The 20003-nt window shown below is 22.0% G+C and overlaps 3 protein-coding genes across 4 annotated transcripts; 2 read left to right on the forward strand and 1 right to left on the reverse strand.

The window, feature by feature from the left end:
- Positions 1-163: 163 nt before the first annotated feature.
- On the forward strand, positions 164-18318 carry LOC100864881 (uncharacterized). Of its 2 annotated transcripts, none has more exons than XM_086917523.1 (5): positions 164-1352; positions 1655-1800; positions 15766-16338; positions 16437-16631; positions 18209-18318. In XM_086917523.1, the coding sequence occupies exons 1-4, from the start codon at positions 1116-1118 to the stop codon at positions 16624-16626; spliced, it is 1146 nt and encodes a 381-aa protein (XP_086773649.1). In that variant the 5' UTR covers positions 164-1115; the 3' UTR covers positions 16627-16631; positions 18209-18318. The 2 variants fall into 2 exon arrangements, with proteins under 2 accessions (XP_086773649.1, XP_012344336.1); XM_012488882.3 differs by lacking the exon at positions 18209-18318 and adding an exon at positions 16856-17097.
- LOC100872538 (carbohydrate sulfotransferase 11) lies at positions 1979-15258 on the reverse strand. Its single transcript, XM_003695326.4, has 7 exons — positions 14968-15258; positions 12892-13064; positions 4396-4652; positions 4057-4297; positions 3765-3944; positions 3522-3679; positions 1979-3384 (listed from the first exon to the last, which is right to left on the reverse strand). The coding sequence occupies exons 1-7, from the start codon at positions 14978-14980 to the stop codon at positions 3297-3299; spliced, it is 1110 nt and encodes a 369-aa protein (XP_003695374.1). The 5' UTR covers positions 14981-15258; the 3' UTR covers positions 1979-3296.
- On the forward strand, positions 17388-19498 carry Gos28 (golgi SNAP receptor complex member Gos28). Its single transcript, XM_003695324.4, has 5 exons — positions 17388-17651; positions 18209-18384; positions 18444-18625; positions 18724-18792; positions 18918-19498. Exons 1-5 carry the CDS (start codon positions 17618-17620, stop codon positions 19153-19155), a joined length of 699 nt encoding a protein of 232 aa, XP_003695372.1. The 5' UTR covers positions 17388-17617; the 3' UTR covers positions 19156-19498.
- The last annotated feature ends 505 nt before the right edge of the window (positions 19499-20003 follow it).

Below are 20003 nucleotides of genomic sequence, written 5' to 3' on the forward strand. Positions count from 1 at the left end.
ATATTATTTATAATTCCTGCCAGAATAAGCAGAAACCCCCTATAATCAGATTTTGTGTTCTTGATAACGGTAGAATGACACAAAAATAAAGCTCTAAGCTCTAAGAATTTGGATCACATTGGACCACACAAAAATACATTGCATAGTTAATCTATTCTTGTATGTAGTTTGTGCCATGATTACATTTCATCTAACATGATTAAATTTTATTCACTCGATATATATATATATATTAAGTACATATACGAGAATATACAAAAAAGATATTTTTAATTTTGTTTTTTTTTAACTTTACTAACTGATTAGATTAAATAAATATGTTTTAATAGAAAATATGTTTCTGATTGATATTTAAAAATATGGGATACAAAGTTTCCTAAAATATAGTCTGTTCTATTCTGTTCTATTCTATGGTTTTATTTTTTCTGTACTACAATCTTAAATTAAATCAGAATATAAAATAAAAAATATAAAACAAAGAATACATGAATATAAAATAAATTTAGTATTTAATGCATCATTATATTTTAAAGTTTGAGATTCAAAAATTAAATATAATTAATTTCGCATCATTTCTAACGTTAATTTAATATAGGGATTAAATAATTAAAATATTATTAATAGTTGGTATTAAATTTGGGTGTTAAAGAAAAAATTATAATTTGATTTATAAATTTCTATTATCAATATATATATTATTCACAATTACTCACAATTATTATTATTATTTACTAAGTATATTATAAGTTATTAATTTATAAATTTATTATATATAATCATATTATATTTATTTATTATAATTTAAATATTAACTAATTTATATCATATATTTAAATAAACATGGAAAATTACTGACATTTCTTGAATCTTTTCTTTTTTAAACATTATTTAATTCGATATTTTATATATTTAAATTTTGTATTAATTGAAAACGACACTTAAAATTAATTATCTTGCTATATCTATCTCTAACACTTAAAATTATTATCACATGATGAATCATACAAATTGCAGTGGACGTAGAAAAATTCTATATCATATGTTTTTGATAATATTAATTATCTATTATTAAATTAGGTGTTCATCAAATATTGTGCCTATTTTCAAAAATATAAATGGATTCAATGGACGAAGATATGTTCGCACTCAGTGACGATGAGTTACCAATATCAACTTCAAAATGCAATCCCGTAGAAGAGCATTTAATGAAACAATTGTCAGATGTGCAAACTCGAATCCAGAAAACAAAAAATGATATTAAAGAAATTCAAGATATGACAAAACATGCTTTAGAATCTTTATATAATCAAGCTTTATGTGGAAAAAATATAACATTAGATTGTGATAGTGATGTGAGTTTATTATTTATTTAAAAAAAAATAAATTTTTTGAAAAATTCGGAAAAATATCTTTTTTTTCGAAATATTACTATTATTTTTATGTTATCAGTTATATATTGATTATACATATTATATATATAACTTAAAAAAAAATAGTTTATATTAAAATTAATGATAAATTTTATATCTTTATATAATATCTTTTATATTTTTATATAATAAATTATATAAAAAGAAATATGATATATTTATAATATTAATATTAATTTTAATCAATTTTAAAATATATTAAATTTTGTATATATAATTTGTAGTTGTACACTATAGATGGTCAACCAGTGGTAAAGAAGATAAAACATAAATCTAAGTCCTGTGAATATATAGTAATAAAAAGTAATTGGAAATATATTTTTTCTGACAAATGGGTTATTGGAATAGAACTAATGAATAATTCAGAAAAGTAAGTACATTATTGATAATTATAGATAAAATATATAAATAAGTTTTGATTTCCAAGAAATACGTTAATGATAAATATTATAAGAAATTTTTACAATATTCGTAACTTATTATTTTAAAAAATTATAAGTAAATAAAGTAACAAAAATAATGTCTTACAAGTAAACACATTGACAATGTTTTATTATCAAAAATTATTTATATTTTATTTATTTTATTTTGAACAAATTAAATATTTCTTATATATTATTATTATTTTATGTTATATAATTATATTATTATTACTTCATATTCTTAACTAATTAAATTAAATTATAACTAAATTATAATTTTATTCAAATAAGATTAATTTTCTATATAATTGTTTTTTTTTTCATTTTTTATATTAATATATAATTATTGTCATGTTGTATTTATAACTTAAAGTTATAAGGGATTAATTTATTATAGCATTTTTGTTATTTTTTAATTTTACAAACAATTTGATTTTATTGACAAAAAATATTTTAGTAATTTGATTTTCATATTAAATATAAGTACTATATAATATTTAAAACAATTATTAAAACTTTATATAAAAGTTGTTTCATAAAGATATAACTCTACTTAACACAAAAATCTTTAAAATATTTAAAATATAAGTAAGCAATAGAAAACTTTAAACTCATAAATTTTTAAATATTTGCATTTGGAAGTTGCAAGTCTTATTAATTATTAATTACATCTTCTTGTGAAAATACTATTATCATTGGTACAATGATAATAATAATCACTTCAACAACGTTCATATTAATATATGTATACATATGTAATATTTACATATATATGTATGTATATTTACATATATAAAATTAGAGAAAACATATATTTTTTAAAATACAATTAAAGTATATTTAATTTATCAAATAAAACAATTAAAGTATATTTAATTAAATTTTGTTTCATTAAATTGAAATAATTTGGAATAAAAATTTTCTTTATACATATGTTACATTATATTCTTTGAAAATTATTTTTATATTCTATTTAGAAATGCAAAATATTCTATTTCGAAGTATTAAATTATTCGATTAAGCACAAAAAATTAACAAAATAAGTATTGCTCTTAATCATAAACATTTATGTACTAAAAAATTCATTGTTATGTATAGTGTTTAAGTAATGGAATATTTTTATAGGTACGAAATATTTAAAATCATTTTTACGTTGATTTATAACAGTTTACAAATGCTTAATCGCCTTAGGCCTTAACAATTTAATATATTGTAACATTTTATTTATTAAAAATTTAAATGCAGCAGTGTTTTGCATGATTATTGTTTATTCGAACAATTTTGGTATGTTTCTATTTTTCATCTTAACTCGTGAGATATTCTATCAAATAATTTCGTTGTAATTGATATCATTTTGATATCGCTTTATATGATTTAAAAAAGACAAAATAGAAGAAAAACAATTCAAACGCTGATGCGTTTGTTATTTATCTATAAAATACTGTCAATTTTTACAGATTAATATCGTGTTTTCATCTCTTCCAAGTGCTATATATTCATCAGGAGAATAATCAAAAAGCACAAAATCGTATCTGAAATAAAATAGGAGTAATAAGAAAATATTATACGTACTATAATAATAATAATAATAATAATAATAATAAATACTATAAGTATTAAAGTACTATATATAAAAATATTATATATAAAATTTTTGAAAACATATTACCTAAACATCTCATAAAGATCTTTAATTTGAGATTTCGACAATTGAGCGAAATAATTCTTTATTACATCCTTCGTTTGAACACCTCTTGTAGGATTTTTCCATTCAGGCTTAATGATATGTCCTACATGGGCTTGTTTTATAAGATAATCTTGATCTTCCTTTAAAATTAGTCAACATTCTTTTCAAAGTATAAGATGAATCAATTGTATCGATTTATTAAAAATTCTTTAATTGAATACTTACGTGGAGCGTTTCAAATTTAGCAATCACGTCAAATCGTACTTGACATGGTGTGCAAAAAATCACAACCGGAGTCCAATGCATATCAAGCTCATTTCCTGCTTTCCATTGACATAATAACCATTGTACAAATTCTTCAAAAAGTGGATATCTTGGACCATGTCGTCCATTTGTCTTTGGATCCTATGTAATTATTTAAAAAAAAAAGAGTCGTAAGAGAAAATCAGTTAAATTAACAGAACATCAAAATAAAATTGAACTAAAGTAATCAAATTTAATAATAATAAATTCTTACCCTAGATCTATAGTTCCAAACAATATGAGCTCCAAGATTACTATGAAATGTGTGTGGCAAGCTGTGCTCCAATTTATCTCTGTAGGCACTGAGCAATCTCTCAAACGGGTGCCTTACTATCAAAAAACTGATACTGTCATTTAGGAACTTGTTCAACTCATCTGCCGTATATCTGGGATATTTCTGCCTTGCTAAAGAAACAGGTACTGCTTTTGAGGCCTTTAAGAATTGCGGGCTATATCTAAAAAATTTATAAATAAAATTTGTTAAGCAATAAAATTTGATGAGCAATTCGTATAAAGGATTTTAATATAATATAATATAATATATATTTTTTACCCCGCGAGTAGATTAAAATTATACATCCAAGAGGTAGAGGCTGCTTTAAAGACATTACACCATATTAAATGGTACTCTCTATTTACAAGAAATTCCCAAGCATTAGGTCTATGAAGAGAATCGTTTCCAGGTCGATCTAAACCTTCTTTAGCGCACTTATCTGCCAAGAATTTTCTTCTTTCATACAATCGTTTTTCAGTTTCAGCGATTGCTGCTTCTTCCATCAACTTTTCCTCTGGTGTCAGATTTGAGTCCTCCTATTGAGGACTTCCCATTAATATTCATGTTACACTATATATATTTTATATAATTCTTCAAATGCTCAAAAATTACATTTCTAATTCGGATTATTATATGAATATTATTATATTCTTATATTTCATTAAACATGATAAAAGAATTACATTATACATTTTTGTTTCTAGCGAATAAATTAAATTTTTAAATTTATTACTACAAATATTTCAAAACAGCAATATTGAATATTCAGTATTTAAAATCATTGAAAACCTGAAAAATTTAGATATATATTATGAAAATCTAAAATTCAAAATTAATTTGAAAAATTTAAATACTCAGAAAATTTAAATATTCGAAAAATTCTATTAGAATAATAAAACTAGAAATATTTAAAAACTTCTGATATTTGGAAAAATTATAATATTTGAAAAATATAGTATTTTCAAAAAATTCAAATATTTAGATATTTTGGAAAAGAAAAAAAGAATTTAGATATTTTAATATTTATTTTAATATTCATGATTTAAATTAATAGATTATAAGATTATAAAATAATAAGATTCATGTTTTGCATTAAATGCTCAATTATTCATATTTAATTTGTTCTAATATTATCAGTGTTTTGAAATTCATACAAATTCATACAAATTTGAATTAAATTACAAAATTGAATACGTATTATGAAATTGAAATTAAATGACTTCGTGAATATAATTCATTGTAAATTATGGAACTTCAGATATAGTAACAATAAAAGAATAATCAATATTTAATTTATCAATTAATTATCGTCATTTAATACATATGGACATAAAATCAATTAATATCATTTTTCATATTATGTATAAACAACTGCAATAATATTAGAAGAATAGATAAATGCATTACCTTGTTTATTTCAAACGAAATATATCATTCATTTATATATAAAATCATTTCATGTCACACAAAACATTATGTAATCATTGAAATTAAATGCATGAAATATTAAGGCTGCTTGTGAAAAGAAATTAGAAAACCGGTTTTTATTCAATTTTTTTCTAAAATAAATAATCATTTTTTTGTCATTTAAAATCTATATTTTATATTCTTTGTTGCAAATTAATACATTCAAATTTATTGAAAATATGTGTTATTTAAATTTATTTTCTCTAATAATATATATATATATATATATATATATATATATATATATATATATAATGATATATGTTTAAAAAAATATTTAAATAATTAAAAAAAGAATTTAAATAATTTAAATAATTAAAAAAAAGATAAATTTTTTATTTTTTTCTTTCATATTTTTATAATGATTTTTAAATTTGGAACATTAACATCCTAAATGTAATTTAAATTTACATGAAATGAAATAATTAAACAATGAAGCGAATAATACAATAATAAAAAATAAATAATAAGTAAATAAGTGAAACTGATTATCGTACAAATTATAATAGAACAATTCGATTTCCGAATGATATTCTTAAGTTTTAAAATTTTTAAAATTCAAAGCTTGCCGCTACAAACCTATTTTCTTTCAAGTAATGTGCATGCGCTATGTGCGCCAACTATCTCTCTGCATGCAAGGTTAATCCAATTTCCTAATTTCTGCAATTAATCAGAACACTCGTCACTGCTTATTCGGTATGATTATGCGTTGTACGCCTACTTGGCACATTTTAATTGAACAATTAGTACATAGTAGATTCTAAGCATAATTGTCTATATTTTAAAGAGTTTTTATATATATATGAAGATTACGTATATAATAAAAATTTGATCGAAATGTTTAAATTAAATATGTTAAAAATGTTTTTAATGTATTATATTGATTATAACATTAAAATTATTATACAATTTTAGATTAATAATTTATAGTATATTGTATATAGTATAATTATCAATCTGCATTTAAAATTTTTTTTAGCAAATTTATATTAATTAAATTATTATTGAATAAATTTTGTTAATTGAAGTAAAATAAAATAAATTTAAAAATTTCAATTTTTTAGTTTTTTCTAGTTTTTTTTTTATAATTTTATACCAGTGATGTTTCATGATTCATACATATTACATACAATATTATTACTGGTAATTATATTTAATCTCAAAACGTTGAAATCTGTCATTATGTAATCGATATCTCTTGAGGTTTTTACAATTTAAAATATATCCAATATGAGTTTTGAAACATCGCAAGGAATAAATAAAAATAAATTATAATAAAAAACAATTTTTCTTCATTAAGAAAGAATTTCAATTTTAAATGATAATTAGTTTTAAATTAAAAATAAAGATATATGAAAAAGTATATCTTTAAAAAAGAAAAAGTAATATGAGCATTTAATTATAAGATTTCTTAAAATCTGTGAAAATGTTTCAGAAACCTTAAAAACTCTTACATCATTGCTTGTAGAATACTTATGAGTTAAAACTAAGAAATAAACATTTAGATTGAGAATTATGTAAACTACTTAATTGATCACTTGTATGATTATATAATTTGTTAGATTATCGATAAATAATTATTGATAATATTGAACAATAAATTGAATCAAATCGAAATTATATTTATTATATTATATTATTTATGTTGTATATTTCTTTTTATTTATATTGATATTTCAATTTCACAAAATGTGAATGAATACAGAATTAGATTTATTTTTTATCTTTTGCCTATTTAATTTTACTAGAATTTTTATTTAATCTATTTATATTTCATTTAATACAATATTTACATATCCAATAGATTTTTATATAGAACAAAATAATTAATACTACAGGATTGATTGAGTTTATAACGAATATTTTAAATTTATTAAAAATCAAATAAAAATACATAAAATTAATAAAGTTGTAAATTATTTAACTCAATTATTTTATTTTTAATTTTCTAAGAACAATTTTAACTATAAAAAAATTAAAATAAAATTTTTCCAATATATTTAAAATTTCAAAATAGATTTTCGAACATTTTATTTTTTTTAATATTCTTTCTCATGAATTGTGCTATCTTAACAGGAAATTTTCTTTCTCATTGAACAAACCATAGTGTCATCGACAAAAAGACAAATTTTTAATAGTCGAGAGTAGAACGCAATGATCGTGGCTAGGCGGAAACACCGAATATAGAAATACTGTCTTCCGTTTATTGATTTCGAACTGGAAGCCGAACAGCTATTCCGACGCCGACGCCGTCGACGCGGTGAATATGGGCCACACGAGTGGTGCAGCGCACGTTGTACTACACCTCAATTTTGCATCTATCCATGTACATGGATCCTTACTTATTTTCATAGGTAATGCAATTTCAAAAATATCAAGTATATAGTTTGATAATTGAAACATCGATAAAACAGATTTGAGAAAGTTCAATTGAAGATTAGATAATATGAGTATAGATGGAGCTATAGAAAAAATATGGCAGTCTCATAAGAAAGTATCAAAAAATAATTAATAGATTTGAATATAAAACTTCTTATGCACCGTTGATTAATCATTAACGATCAGATCATATTATCGGATTCATGGAAATATACAAATTTATATATGTATAATATATATATTTCATTACGGAAACTAGTGAATCTTTGATTTGCTGATCATTGTGACTAATTGCATTAATTCAAATGTATTTGTTTACATCGCAGACAGCAATGTTCCTGCATGCATTTTTAATACAAAACATTATATATAATAATAATTACATATAATAATAATAATGAGTTTCGATAATATAGTTTAAGCTCGTCGAATCGATTAAATCAATATTTTGTGAATAATCTTTTCTTCGATATACATTTTGTTCGAGAGTTCCTATTTTCGAGTTTTTAAGTCGACAAGTTTGGAATTTAATCGAATTTAATCGATTTTGGGTCGTCAGCGATCGTCGACAATTAATCGATAGTGCATAATTAAGAGTAGAACTTGATTAATTTTTGAAAAAATTCAAAGATTAAATATTTAATTTAATTTAAAGTAATTATATAGAATGTTTTATAAAAGTTTTATAAATATTATTGTAATATAATTTATAAGTAATCCGATTAATTTTCCTAAAAATAAAATTAATCTTATTTTAATTTAAATCTTTAAGTATTTTATTTTAATATAATTTTATGCAACTACAAACATTTATAATAAAAATAGAAGTTTTTTTGTAAAATAAAAAAAATTCTCAAATTATAAATAACATGAATCATAATTGATTTTAATATCGAATAAATTACTCATTTATCTAACCTATAATTGTCCAATAATCTATATACATTCCAGAGCGTAATTCTTGACGATTCGTATTTCAACTTTGTTTCATTTTAAGTCGATAACTTTTCCAATCATGATGAATCGATGTGCTTCTAGTTATCTATCCGTTGTTATCACTTGATTCTTGTTCATGAAATGATTCATACCTTAAAACGAAAGATTATATTAGTTCAAATTATAAAGAGCAAAAAAATTTTATTAAAATAAAGATTTTTAAATTTTGTTTAAAATTTTCCGAATTATGAAAATCATTGTTATTTAAATAAAATAATAATCTAATAATGGTTTCCATATTCAAAACAATTTAGTTAATATAAAATAGATATAAAATAATTTTTTGTTTCTTTGATACAATTTTCATAATAAATTATTTGAAATGATGCTTATTTAGCTTAGTGCATTTGCCATAACGAGGGACCCTGCACAAGGAGAATGATTACTCTCAATGACATTAAGAGCGATTGCAACACGCTTGCTAGTTCATAAGTATCTCACGGTGAACATCTAACTTTTCCTTTAAAAAGAAATTAATAATATTAATTTTCGATATGAAGCTACACATACAATATACTTCCAATATATATTTATAATTCTAAAAATATAAAGGTATATGACAAAAAATCCTGAACTTTTTTTAATTAGAAAACAAAAAGAACAAAATGTTAAGTTTATTTAATTAATTAAAAGCATATATACTTAGAATTAAGTAAATTTTTTAAAAAAATTCTTTATAATCAAAAAACAGAATATAGAAAAAGAAAAATAAAAATATTAAATTTTCAGATATAAAGGATAAATATAACAAAAAATAAATAATAAATGAAATTATTAAAAAATTATAAAATCTTTATATTTAAACAGAGTCAAAGTAAAAGTGACGTTTTATTATAAAATGTAAGTTTTATTAGAAAAATTTATAAGATTTTCATAAGATTTCAAGAAATATAAATTCTATTATAGAAGAAATACAAGATATTTTTACAACATGTTGGATTTTGAAAAAAACGAAAATGAAAAACGGAATCTTTTTCAATTTGCTTATGGATCGTCTATTTTCAGCTAATATATTTTTCTTGTATATCATCGTTAAACACGGAAAGTATTATAGACCGGTTCTAGTGGACCATCATCTATGTACGGGTATACACATTACGTAAGAAGATACTTCTGTGGCTCTTTGCTGTATCTAGTTGTATAACTTCCTTTGCGTATTACGCTTTTTCACTAACGAATGTAATTTTATGTAAATCGTTACGCGATCTATGTATTGTAGTTTAACACGTAAAATCAATCAAAAATACTTTAGTTAAGGACTAAGTTTTATGTGAACACAATGATATACTATTTCTTTTCTAAAGTTGAAAGCGATGTTTGCTTCTGTTATCATACGTTAAACAGGAAGTCGTGGAATTTTTTTAGATACTATTCGAAGCTTGTTTGGAGAGATAGATTTAACCCTTTATAATGTCACGTGACTTGGGAAATCATGTAAAGATATCCATGTATCTTTTTTTTTTTTTAATCCTGATTCATTTTCTTATCATTGTTCATTATATTTTATAGCGATTATCTATAGCAATTATTTGTCTATAGCAATTGTAATTAATTTTTAAATTTTAAATTATAAATTAAAGTTGTATATTAAACTTTAATTTTGAATTGAACATTAAATTTGAATATTTTAACATTATTCACTTTCAAATTTGATCAAATAAAGATCAATTACTTTTATTATTATGTAGAATATTTCACATAAAAGTTGTTAATTATATTCTATCTTTTTTTTAATATTCAATCTCTGTATGAATTATAGCAAATATTTAATATAATTACAAAAATCTTCTTTTAAATTCAATGTTTCAAAAAATAAATAAATAGAGTTAAAATGAATGTTATATTTGAAACCGTCTGTGAGAATAAACCGCGCACCGATGGTCGCACGGAATAGGAATTCAAAATTAAAACCGATACCAAGAATTGAGACCACACCGTGCAGAATCACGAAGATCATTTCTCGAAGCTCTTAGTACAACTCTCTTCTTTTAACGAAAATATAAATTGCGAAAATATAAGCACAATAATATACTAGAGACTTTTGCAAAACGCTAATAAAAGAAGAAGAGAAGAAAAGTAAAAAACCATTATAAAAAAATTATATAAAATCATAAAATAATAAGGGTTTATCGATTAAAATCCAATCAAATTATCTGAATTCTAATATCATTTCAAAAAATATTTTATTAAAATTAGATAAACCAAAATAACAAAGTTCTTCCCAAAATCAAGTATTATAGTTTAGTGAAAATTGCGACAAACTTAATTTCTAATTAAAATATATAATTGTAGTTCTAAAGAAAAGTAAAATGAAAATAAACGAAATTATTACAAATTGAGTAGAATTTTATTAAATTAAATTTTAATTGATATAAACCTCGGATAATACTATATATAATAGCAACATTGCCAAACTATGGATTATTTATAATCTATACTTCAAAAATAGTTCTTGTTTTAAAAATATATGTTTACATTAAGATAATTAAGAAAAGTAATATGTAATAAAATGCTAAAAATAGATTATATACTTGAAAATAAGTTTAACAATCGGCTGTTCGAAAATTAAATATCTATTACAATAATTGCAGTAAGGAATAATACAGAAACTATTAAAATTTTACCAGAAAAAAAAATAAAAATTCGATGATCAAGAATTGTCATTTCAAAACTATCGATTTCTATTTTCTATCCACCCGATAGAACTGTTAGAGAAATATAAAAAAATAAAATTGCAATCGTCCGTATCGGCAGGAAATCGATTTATATTGGTAGAGTAATTGTCGAGATTGAGGGGTAACTTTAACTATTCTTTGCATGCTTAAAGGGGTAGTATCGTACAATTGTAAGCAGCTACATTTGTGTGCCGCATTGCGCCTGGAAATCTGCCAATCTACGTTGCTTTACGTAAGACTGAGAACTGTTTCGATCTAACCATTCTATCGAAAGGGTAAAAAAGAGAAGAAACGTTTTTTTTTTCGAACAATAAATTGATATAGTGTTGCAAAAAATTAATCATTCTCCAAGAAGAAATTATAACGCGCATAGAACGATTAAAAAAATAATTTTTCTCATATATCAAAAAAAAAAAAAAAATTAGAAAGAAATGACTTCATGATATTATTTTTTTAAATTTTTAGATTAAAAAATATTATGATTTCATGAGAAAATGGATGAAACATTAATCTTCCATCATATGAAGTAACGGATATATAAGTAAAAGTCATCTTTGTAACATGCATAAAAAGTTGTCTAAATATACTTATGTTATTTTATTAGAATTCATAAACTAAAAAATATATATCAATAAAATTGAAAAAAATATAATGAAATATATATTATATATAGGTATATAGGTATACAGTAAATCATCTTTTGCATAGTACACTCGTACTAATACATTGAATAGATTATATGTAAAATATTTCGAAAAACATAAATATTAATTACGACAACAATATTATTCGAGTAGAAATTTATTTAAATAATAAGTAACAGATGAAATTATATAAAACTATTAACATTTGATTATTGATAGAAGTATAAAGTTAATGATTTAAAATTCATAAATTTTTATATAAATATATAAAATAAAAAAAAAGAAATATTAATTAGATAATGAAATACATACATTTAATTCTATAATATAAATTTAATTAAGTAAGATCATCTTTTTCTAACATTAAACGTTATTTTTTATAAAAATAAAAGAATATTTTTTTCTGAAAAAGAAATCAACATAATTTTTCATTATTTCGAACAAAAATATAATTTTTTAGTTATATTTATAATAAGAACGATCTCGTAGCTTTTTTACAATATTTGTTCTTTGAAAACTGATCTGCTTAATTTTTCGGTCTGAGCCCCAAACGCGCGTGGAAAATTTTTTTCCAAGAACAAAAGAAATCCAATATATAAAAGATCATCACTCACCTCCAATAAAAGCCTTTGGTGCACATTGTTGTCGGCATCCTGACTAGATAGAAGTAACACCAACAACGTCAAGATACCAGCAGCCAGCAGTGTTCGCCTAATCGCCGCGAACACATATCGTCGCAATGTCATCTTCTCCCGATGTACGATTTTTCTTCTATATTCATATCGAACTGAAACAGATGAATAGATTCCTATAGTAGATTGATCAATCGAATCATGTTTGTTATTAATCGATAAAAAAAACTAAACATTTGCACATTTAGGTAATTGTCATATAATACTATACAATCATAATTCCTAAGAAAATTTAATATTTTCTAACAAAATTAAAATAATTGTATTTCATTAAAATTTTAATTAAAAAATTTCATTTTGATAATATCTTTCTTTGTTTTATATATTCTATATATGAACATATTTACACTATATTAAATTTATATGTATTCAAAAAAGACAAATATTAAAGTTAGATAAAAAAATTATTATTGATAGATATATATTTTTTTAATCGTTTTTAATTTTCGAAAATTTGAGATAAAAATTGGAAATTTTTTTACATTTATTATACGAAAAATTAATTTTTTTTTCAAATATAATTCAAATGATATTTATAATTTATAAATAATTTTATTAATCTGAATATGACATCGAATAATCGATTTGAATAATTATCAATCTTCTGTTCAATCTATAATTTTTCATTGAAAAAAAAGTTCGTATAACAGTAACAACATTAATATAAATATATATACTTTATTTTATTTAAATTATTCTATTTAAATTAATGGATAAATTTTAAAGAAGTTAAATCTGCTAATATAAACTTAAATGTAAATTTAAAATAATAAAACAAGTTTTATTTTTCTATACTTGTCAATGATTATAACTATTTCATTCTACAAAATTTGAATTAATTTATTCGTTAGAAACATAAATTATATGTAATTTTTTTTAAAAAATTATTTTTTAAATTTTCATAATTTTTTATAAAAAAAGATAATTGGAATAAATATAAAAAATAAAAAACACTCAATATAATAATATGTCGTATGTTTATTGAAATACAATATACATGATTAGTCATCAGCAATCACGTGTTTCTTTCTTAAGAATGCGTATTACGTGTTGAAAAATCTAAAATGAAATAAAATTATAAAATTTTGTAAAATCACGAATAAAAAATAAATAACATAATTCAGAATATAAAATAATAAGTAAAATTTACACATATGTCATCAATTTACACATTTTAATTTTACAATAATGCTCTATATATAAATAAAACGTCATAATATTTTTACATACCATATATATAATGGATTTTTTGATAATTATCAAATGAACATAAATATATAATAATAAAATAAGTAATTTTATTTAACATATAAATTTTCTACTATTCAATAGAATATTTTATACACTAATATCGATTAATATCTATATTAATATAAATATCGATTATTATTAAATATTGTTTTTTTTCTATATAATATTATTAAAAAAAAATAATAAGTAAATTATAAAAATATATATGTTTGCTCAGCGAAGTTTCAAGGCCATTACAAAATAATTCATGCAATATTTATAAAGTAGAACATTTAAGAATCGATGGACGCTTTATTGAAAAGTTTGCATAGAAACACGAAAAATACGTGCGCGCACAATTTTTTTTTTAAATTTAATTTTGTTTTTTTTTAAATGTTTTATTTAATTATGCTAATAATATAATATAATATGATATAATATTATGCCAATCAAATCATTAAATAATAAAATATTTTATAAATAAATCATTAAATATTTTAATGATTCGTTGAAATTAGATATTTAATACTAATAAATAACATTTAAAAAAAGGAATAAGAAGTTGTCAATTTTTATCAATATATGTACAATCAGATATCAATAGAATCGTAAAAAGATTTCAACTTTTTAAGCAATGATATAGTCAATGCATATGTTTCCTACGTCAAATAGATCAGAGAACATTTTTTTCTAAATTAATGTCATATAATGATCATACTTTCTGATTCATTTTGGTATGCTTTCATGTTTATTTGTTTTGATACGTACTTGGCGTGGACATATATGCCCTAATAACAGGATTCAACGATGCATCTATTGCATCTTCTGCAAGATCAACGGTTCTCTTTGATTTGACCAAATGCGATCTTGTATAAACGAAAACAAAATATACTGAATCGAAACACGATTATATTAGTATATTCTTCGAATTATGAACTCGCGAAACACGTGACACAACTAATTTATTGAATGAAAATTATAGACACCACACGATCACGGCGGCATCCTGCAGATTACTGAAAAGAGGTATACACTGTTTCGTGCTTCCATGCATGCGTCGTCTGCTACTAACCAACTCGTTCGTAGATGCTGATTGGTTAATGTTTTCGCGGGTCGATTTGCCTGGATGATATCTGCGCAAACGCAACTGAAATCATTTCATTCTGTATAAACTCCCTTTAATTATCTGTACTCCTTTGAATACGATTTTTATTGTTAAGTATTGAATAAGTAACTATACTTTTAATTTTCATGTCTAAATCGAATGACATATCACGAAAATTCTTTTGAAATACGAAACATTATACATTATATCATATACTAATATTATAGAATTAATATTATAGAATAAGAATAAAATTCTAAGATTATAAATTAAAAAATAATAAATATTTTCAGAATGAAAATAATATTATATTAATTGAAATTCATATTAATTATTTTTAATTCAATTTCTTAATTCTTAATAAATAAAATATTATCGCTAAAATATTATTAACAATTTTATCCATAAAAAAATATGTTTTCATATTTGTAAATAATATAAAGTTTTTAACTTTATTTCAGAACGTTAAATAATCCTCAGATTTACGTATCTCTTAAGGATAACGATGAACTTTGTGGCATATCAATGTTTTGGAAGTTAGTTAATGAAATATTTTCATATCGAATTGATAAAATTGAACCAAATAGTTATATTATAGCTACCGTTGCTCTCAATATACCAAAATTTGATAAAAATCCTTTCTGTGATGTATATGGTACAATTTCATACAAAGTCGAAGAAAATGAATATCAAATTCCAATACCTGTTATTCGTCTTACAATTGAAGATACTATTGATAACAATTACCAAATTAAATTTTTAACCGAAAGGAACCATGCTTTTCAAATAGAAACGAAAGATATTTTGCCTATGATTTTAGCTTTAAGAAGTACATCAGTGGAAAAAATTATTGATGTACAAATCAAAAGAATACCTAAAAGAGAAAAAGAATTTTTGACATTTTTGAAAGAAAAATCTTTCGAAGCAATTTTTGAAAACATTTATATCGTACAAACGACTAGTTGCCTAATGCATTGTTTGATTGAAATATTGCCTATTATCGAAGGAGAAGAAAAATTAAGAATTTCTTCAAGGTAAAAACAATATTTAATTGAACTTCAATTTTCATTAAAATAGTATGATTTGAATACAAAGTTTTTATTATAATTTCGAAATTTATACATATTTACAGATCCAATCATCAAATGAATATAATATTACGATTTTTAAGAAACCATTTTTCGGATATGATTATTGAAGAAGATGTTAGTCCTTTTTGTGCTGCAATGGTTCTTATGAATGAATTAAAATTATATCTTGAGGACACGAGCACCGCCGAACGGCAAATGGCGAGAATAAGAACTGATCTACTTATCCCGTAAACACGGTAAAACAGATTTTATTCATTATTATCTTGATCTGGATAATTAAAATTATTTGAAATATTCATAATAAATTAAAATAAATTAATCCAAGCATAATAAATTAAAAAATTCAATTTTCTTTCTATTTTATTAAAGTTTTGTTTTATTTTTTCTTATTTATGTAGATATAATTTGCATATAAGTTTTTTATTATATAAACTTTTGTAATAGATTATTATTTATTCAGGAATTGAAATCAAATTGAATAGTATTCAAGATTTTCGAATTATATTTATCTCACTCCTAGCTCTTGCTCCTAGACAATAATATCAGGATAGCATAGCATAGGTAGTAGCTTTGTAACTATCGAGATCCCACTGAAAACCGGTTTACTTACTATATAGTAAGTACTCTTCAATCTAACTGTACTTGCATGAATATAGAGTTAATATAAAATTATATTGTATTAATAAATAATTTTAATAAAAATATCAATTGTATAATTTATTTCAAATATATTAAAATTTATATATTTTGTATTATTATTTTGTACTATTATTATCTATTTTTATTGATTATTTGTCTATTTTTATTTAATACTTCAATAATTATATAAAATATTTTATTTTTTGTACATATATATTTAATAAATGTTATTAATGAAAATAAAGACAATTAAATATATATATTTAATTTAACTTAAATAATATTTTTATTTCTAAAGGATTTAAATCATTTTAAAATATGTACTTTTTTATTTTCTTTTTTATTTATATAATAAGATAATAAAAAATTTTTCATGATTCGTTTCATGGGAACGATCCTTGTTTAAGTTCTTTCGCCATTTTTTGTCTTCTATCTGTAAGTCTATGTATACGTTGGTTAGGTATATTATTAGGTATCTACTACGTCTATCATCTGTTCCGTTAAGTTATGTTACTTATGTCGTGTATATCTATCTACATATCATAGAAAAGGAACTATCGCGTTCGTGCTTTACGAACAACAAATGGCTAACGCATTAGATGCTGTTGATTGGGAAGGTAGATTTCCTCCAATATAAATATCACTTTTGTTCTTTATTTTTTATTTAAAATTAAAATTTCGATGTTAAATACTAAAAGATCTTGCAACAAGTAATATAATGGCTTGTTTTGACATATGTCATTCTATTATTAATTTATTTTTCTTTATTGCATGTAACAAAAAAATACATTATTGTTTTATGAGTTTTTATCAAAATTTAATAAAAATAAATTATTTTTTTTTAAATAAATGTTATATCAAAAATATTTTATTTTCATTATATTAAAACTCACTGAAATGTAAAAAATACAATTTAAATAATTATGTTATTAATATATATAGTATAGTTTGAAAATTGATTTATACTTAGATTTTTATAAATCTAAAATCACTTCATAATAAATCTTATAATAATTAAGATAATAAATAATCTTATGCAAATCTTACTATTAGTATCCCTAACCTCATTGAGAAATTTATCTTTTTTTAACAAGTAGGAAAAATATAATTTATTTTTACTATAGCTTATATTTTTTAATATTATTATATTATAATATTTCATACTTAATTTTAGATCTTAGAAGGCAAGCAAGACATTTGGAAAATGAAATTGATGCTAAATTGGTAGCATTCAGCAAACTTGGTGTTAATACTGGAGCTAAGCTTGTAAACAGTGATGAAGTACCTCTTTTGGATGAAGAACATGTTTTTGAAAATATGGCTTCTGAAATAGAAACATTACTTGCTAAAGTAAATTTAAATTCTAATGTTAAATATTGCAATGATTTAAATTGTTACATTTGTTACAGTTATTCTCTATAAATGAAAAAATGAGCAAATTGCAACCAAATGGTGCTGCAATGTTACATACAATGCAACGTCATAAAGACATATTAAAAGATTATAAATTAGAGTTCAATAAAATTAGAAATAATTTTGCTGCAAGAAGAGATAGAGAAGATTTATTAGGAAGTGTTCGTAAAGAAATTGAGTATGTATACCTATTACTTTTTTATTTCAAATTATTTTTCGTTTTTAAATATTTAATTAAGAGTTTAAATTTAAAAAAATAAATTTTCTATGAAATAGTAATTATAAAAATGTGAGTGGATTGAATCGACGGGAAATGTACATGAAAGAAAATCAACATATTCACAAGTGAGTAATGATTATTATACTAATTATTTTATTATGATTCATTCTATTACTTGTACATAATACAAAGTACCCTGTTTGTTACATTTTTTGGCAGATATAAGATTAATAAAAATTTCCTTTTTCAGTTCGGATCGTTTGCTTAATGATCAAATAAGCATAGCAATGGAAACGCGCGATCATTTGATGACGCAAAGACAAACATTTAAACGTATACAAACCAGATTAAATGACATGTCAAATCGATTTCCAGCAGTAAATAGTCTAGTGCAAAGGATAAATTTACGTAAAAGACGAGATTCACTTATTCTCGGCTTTATTATCGGATTTTGCACATTTCTCATGCTACTCTATGCTTTTCACTAAGTAATTTATACCAAAGTACTTCCACCTATAAGAAATTAGTGATTCATCAATGGGAATGCATACATAGATGAGGTATTTGGTGATATATTTACTATATATGATGAATAGCAAACTAAAGGTGAAAAGCGCCTTGATTGTGCGTGATTTATGAGTAAGTGAACTCTGAATGCTTGAATGAATGTTTTCTCGTTCTTACGAGTTAAGAAAGTAAAAGAAAAAAAAAAAAATGTTAAACTGTACAGTTTTTTTTATACATAACATAAGTCGTGGATAATATCATGTAAAAAATTTTAATCCACAGTCGAAATGTTAATTTAATAAAAGTTAAAACAAATGGTAAAAATTTTATGTATTTACAGAGTCATTTGTATTTTTTTTTAATTACCTATGTACATGATTATTTTATTGTTTTAAAAACAAATTTTTTTTTATTTCTGAGTAAAAACAGCAAAAAATAATAAAAAATCAAACTTAAAACAAAATCAAGATTAACTAATCGCAATATAGACTGATATTTATATAAGATTTTTTATTTGCTATTAGTATAATTCTATGCAAGTATCAAGTTTATACTTGCAAAGAAAACAATTTACACATCTTTTTTTCTTATGGAAATCCACTGTATTTTATACGCCTATGAATCAATATGTTTCGAATGCTTTTGCGATATAACATATATATTCAAAGCAATAGGGGGGAAAAAGTAGCAAGATGCACAACGATTTCTATTCTTGAAGTTACATAACAGAAGAAAATAACGTTAATGCGAATATCGTAATTATAATTAATAGTATATAGGGGCTTTATCGTTCGAAAGATCAAATTTTGTTAATATTACTTTTTTTTCA

Source organism: Apis florea, unplaced genomic scaffold (genome assembly GCF_048593485.1).
Source record: "Apis florea isolate Af1SG1 unplaced genomic scaffold, ASM4859348v1 contig_2203_pilon, whole genome shotgun sequence".
NCBI lineage: Eukaryota > Metazoa > Arthropoda > Insecta > Hymenoptera > Apidae > Apis > Apis florea.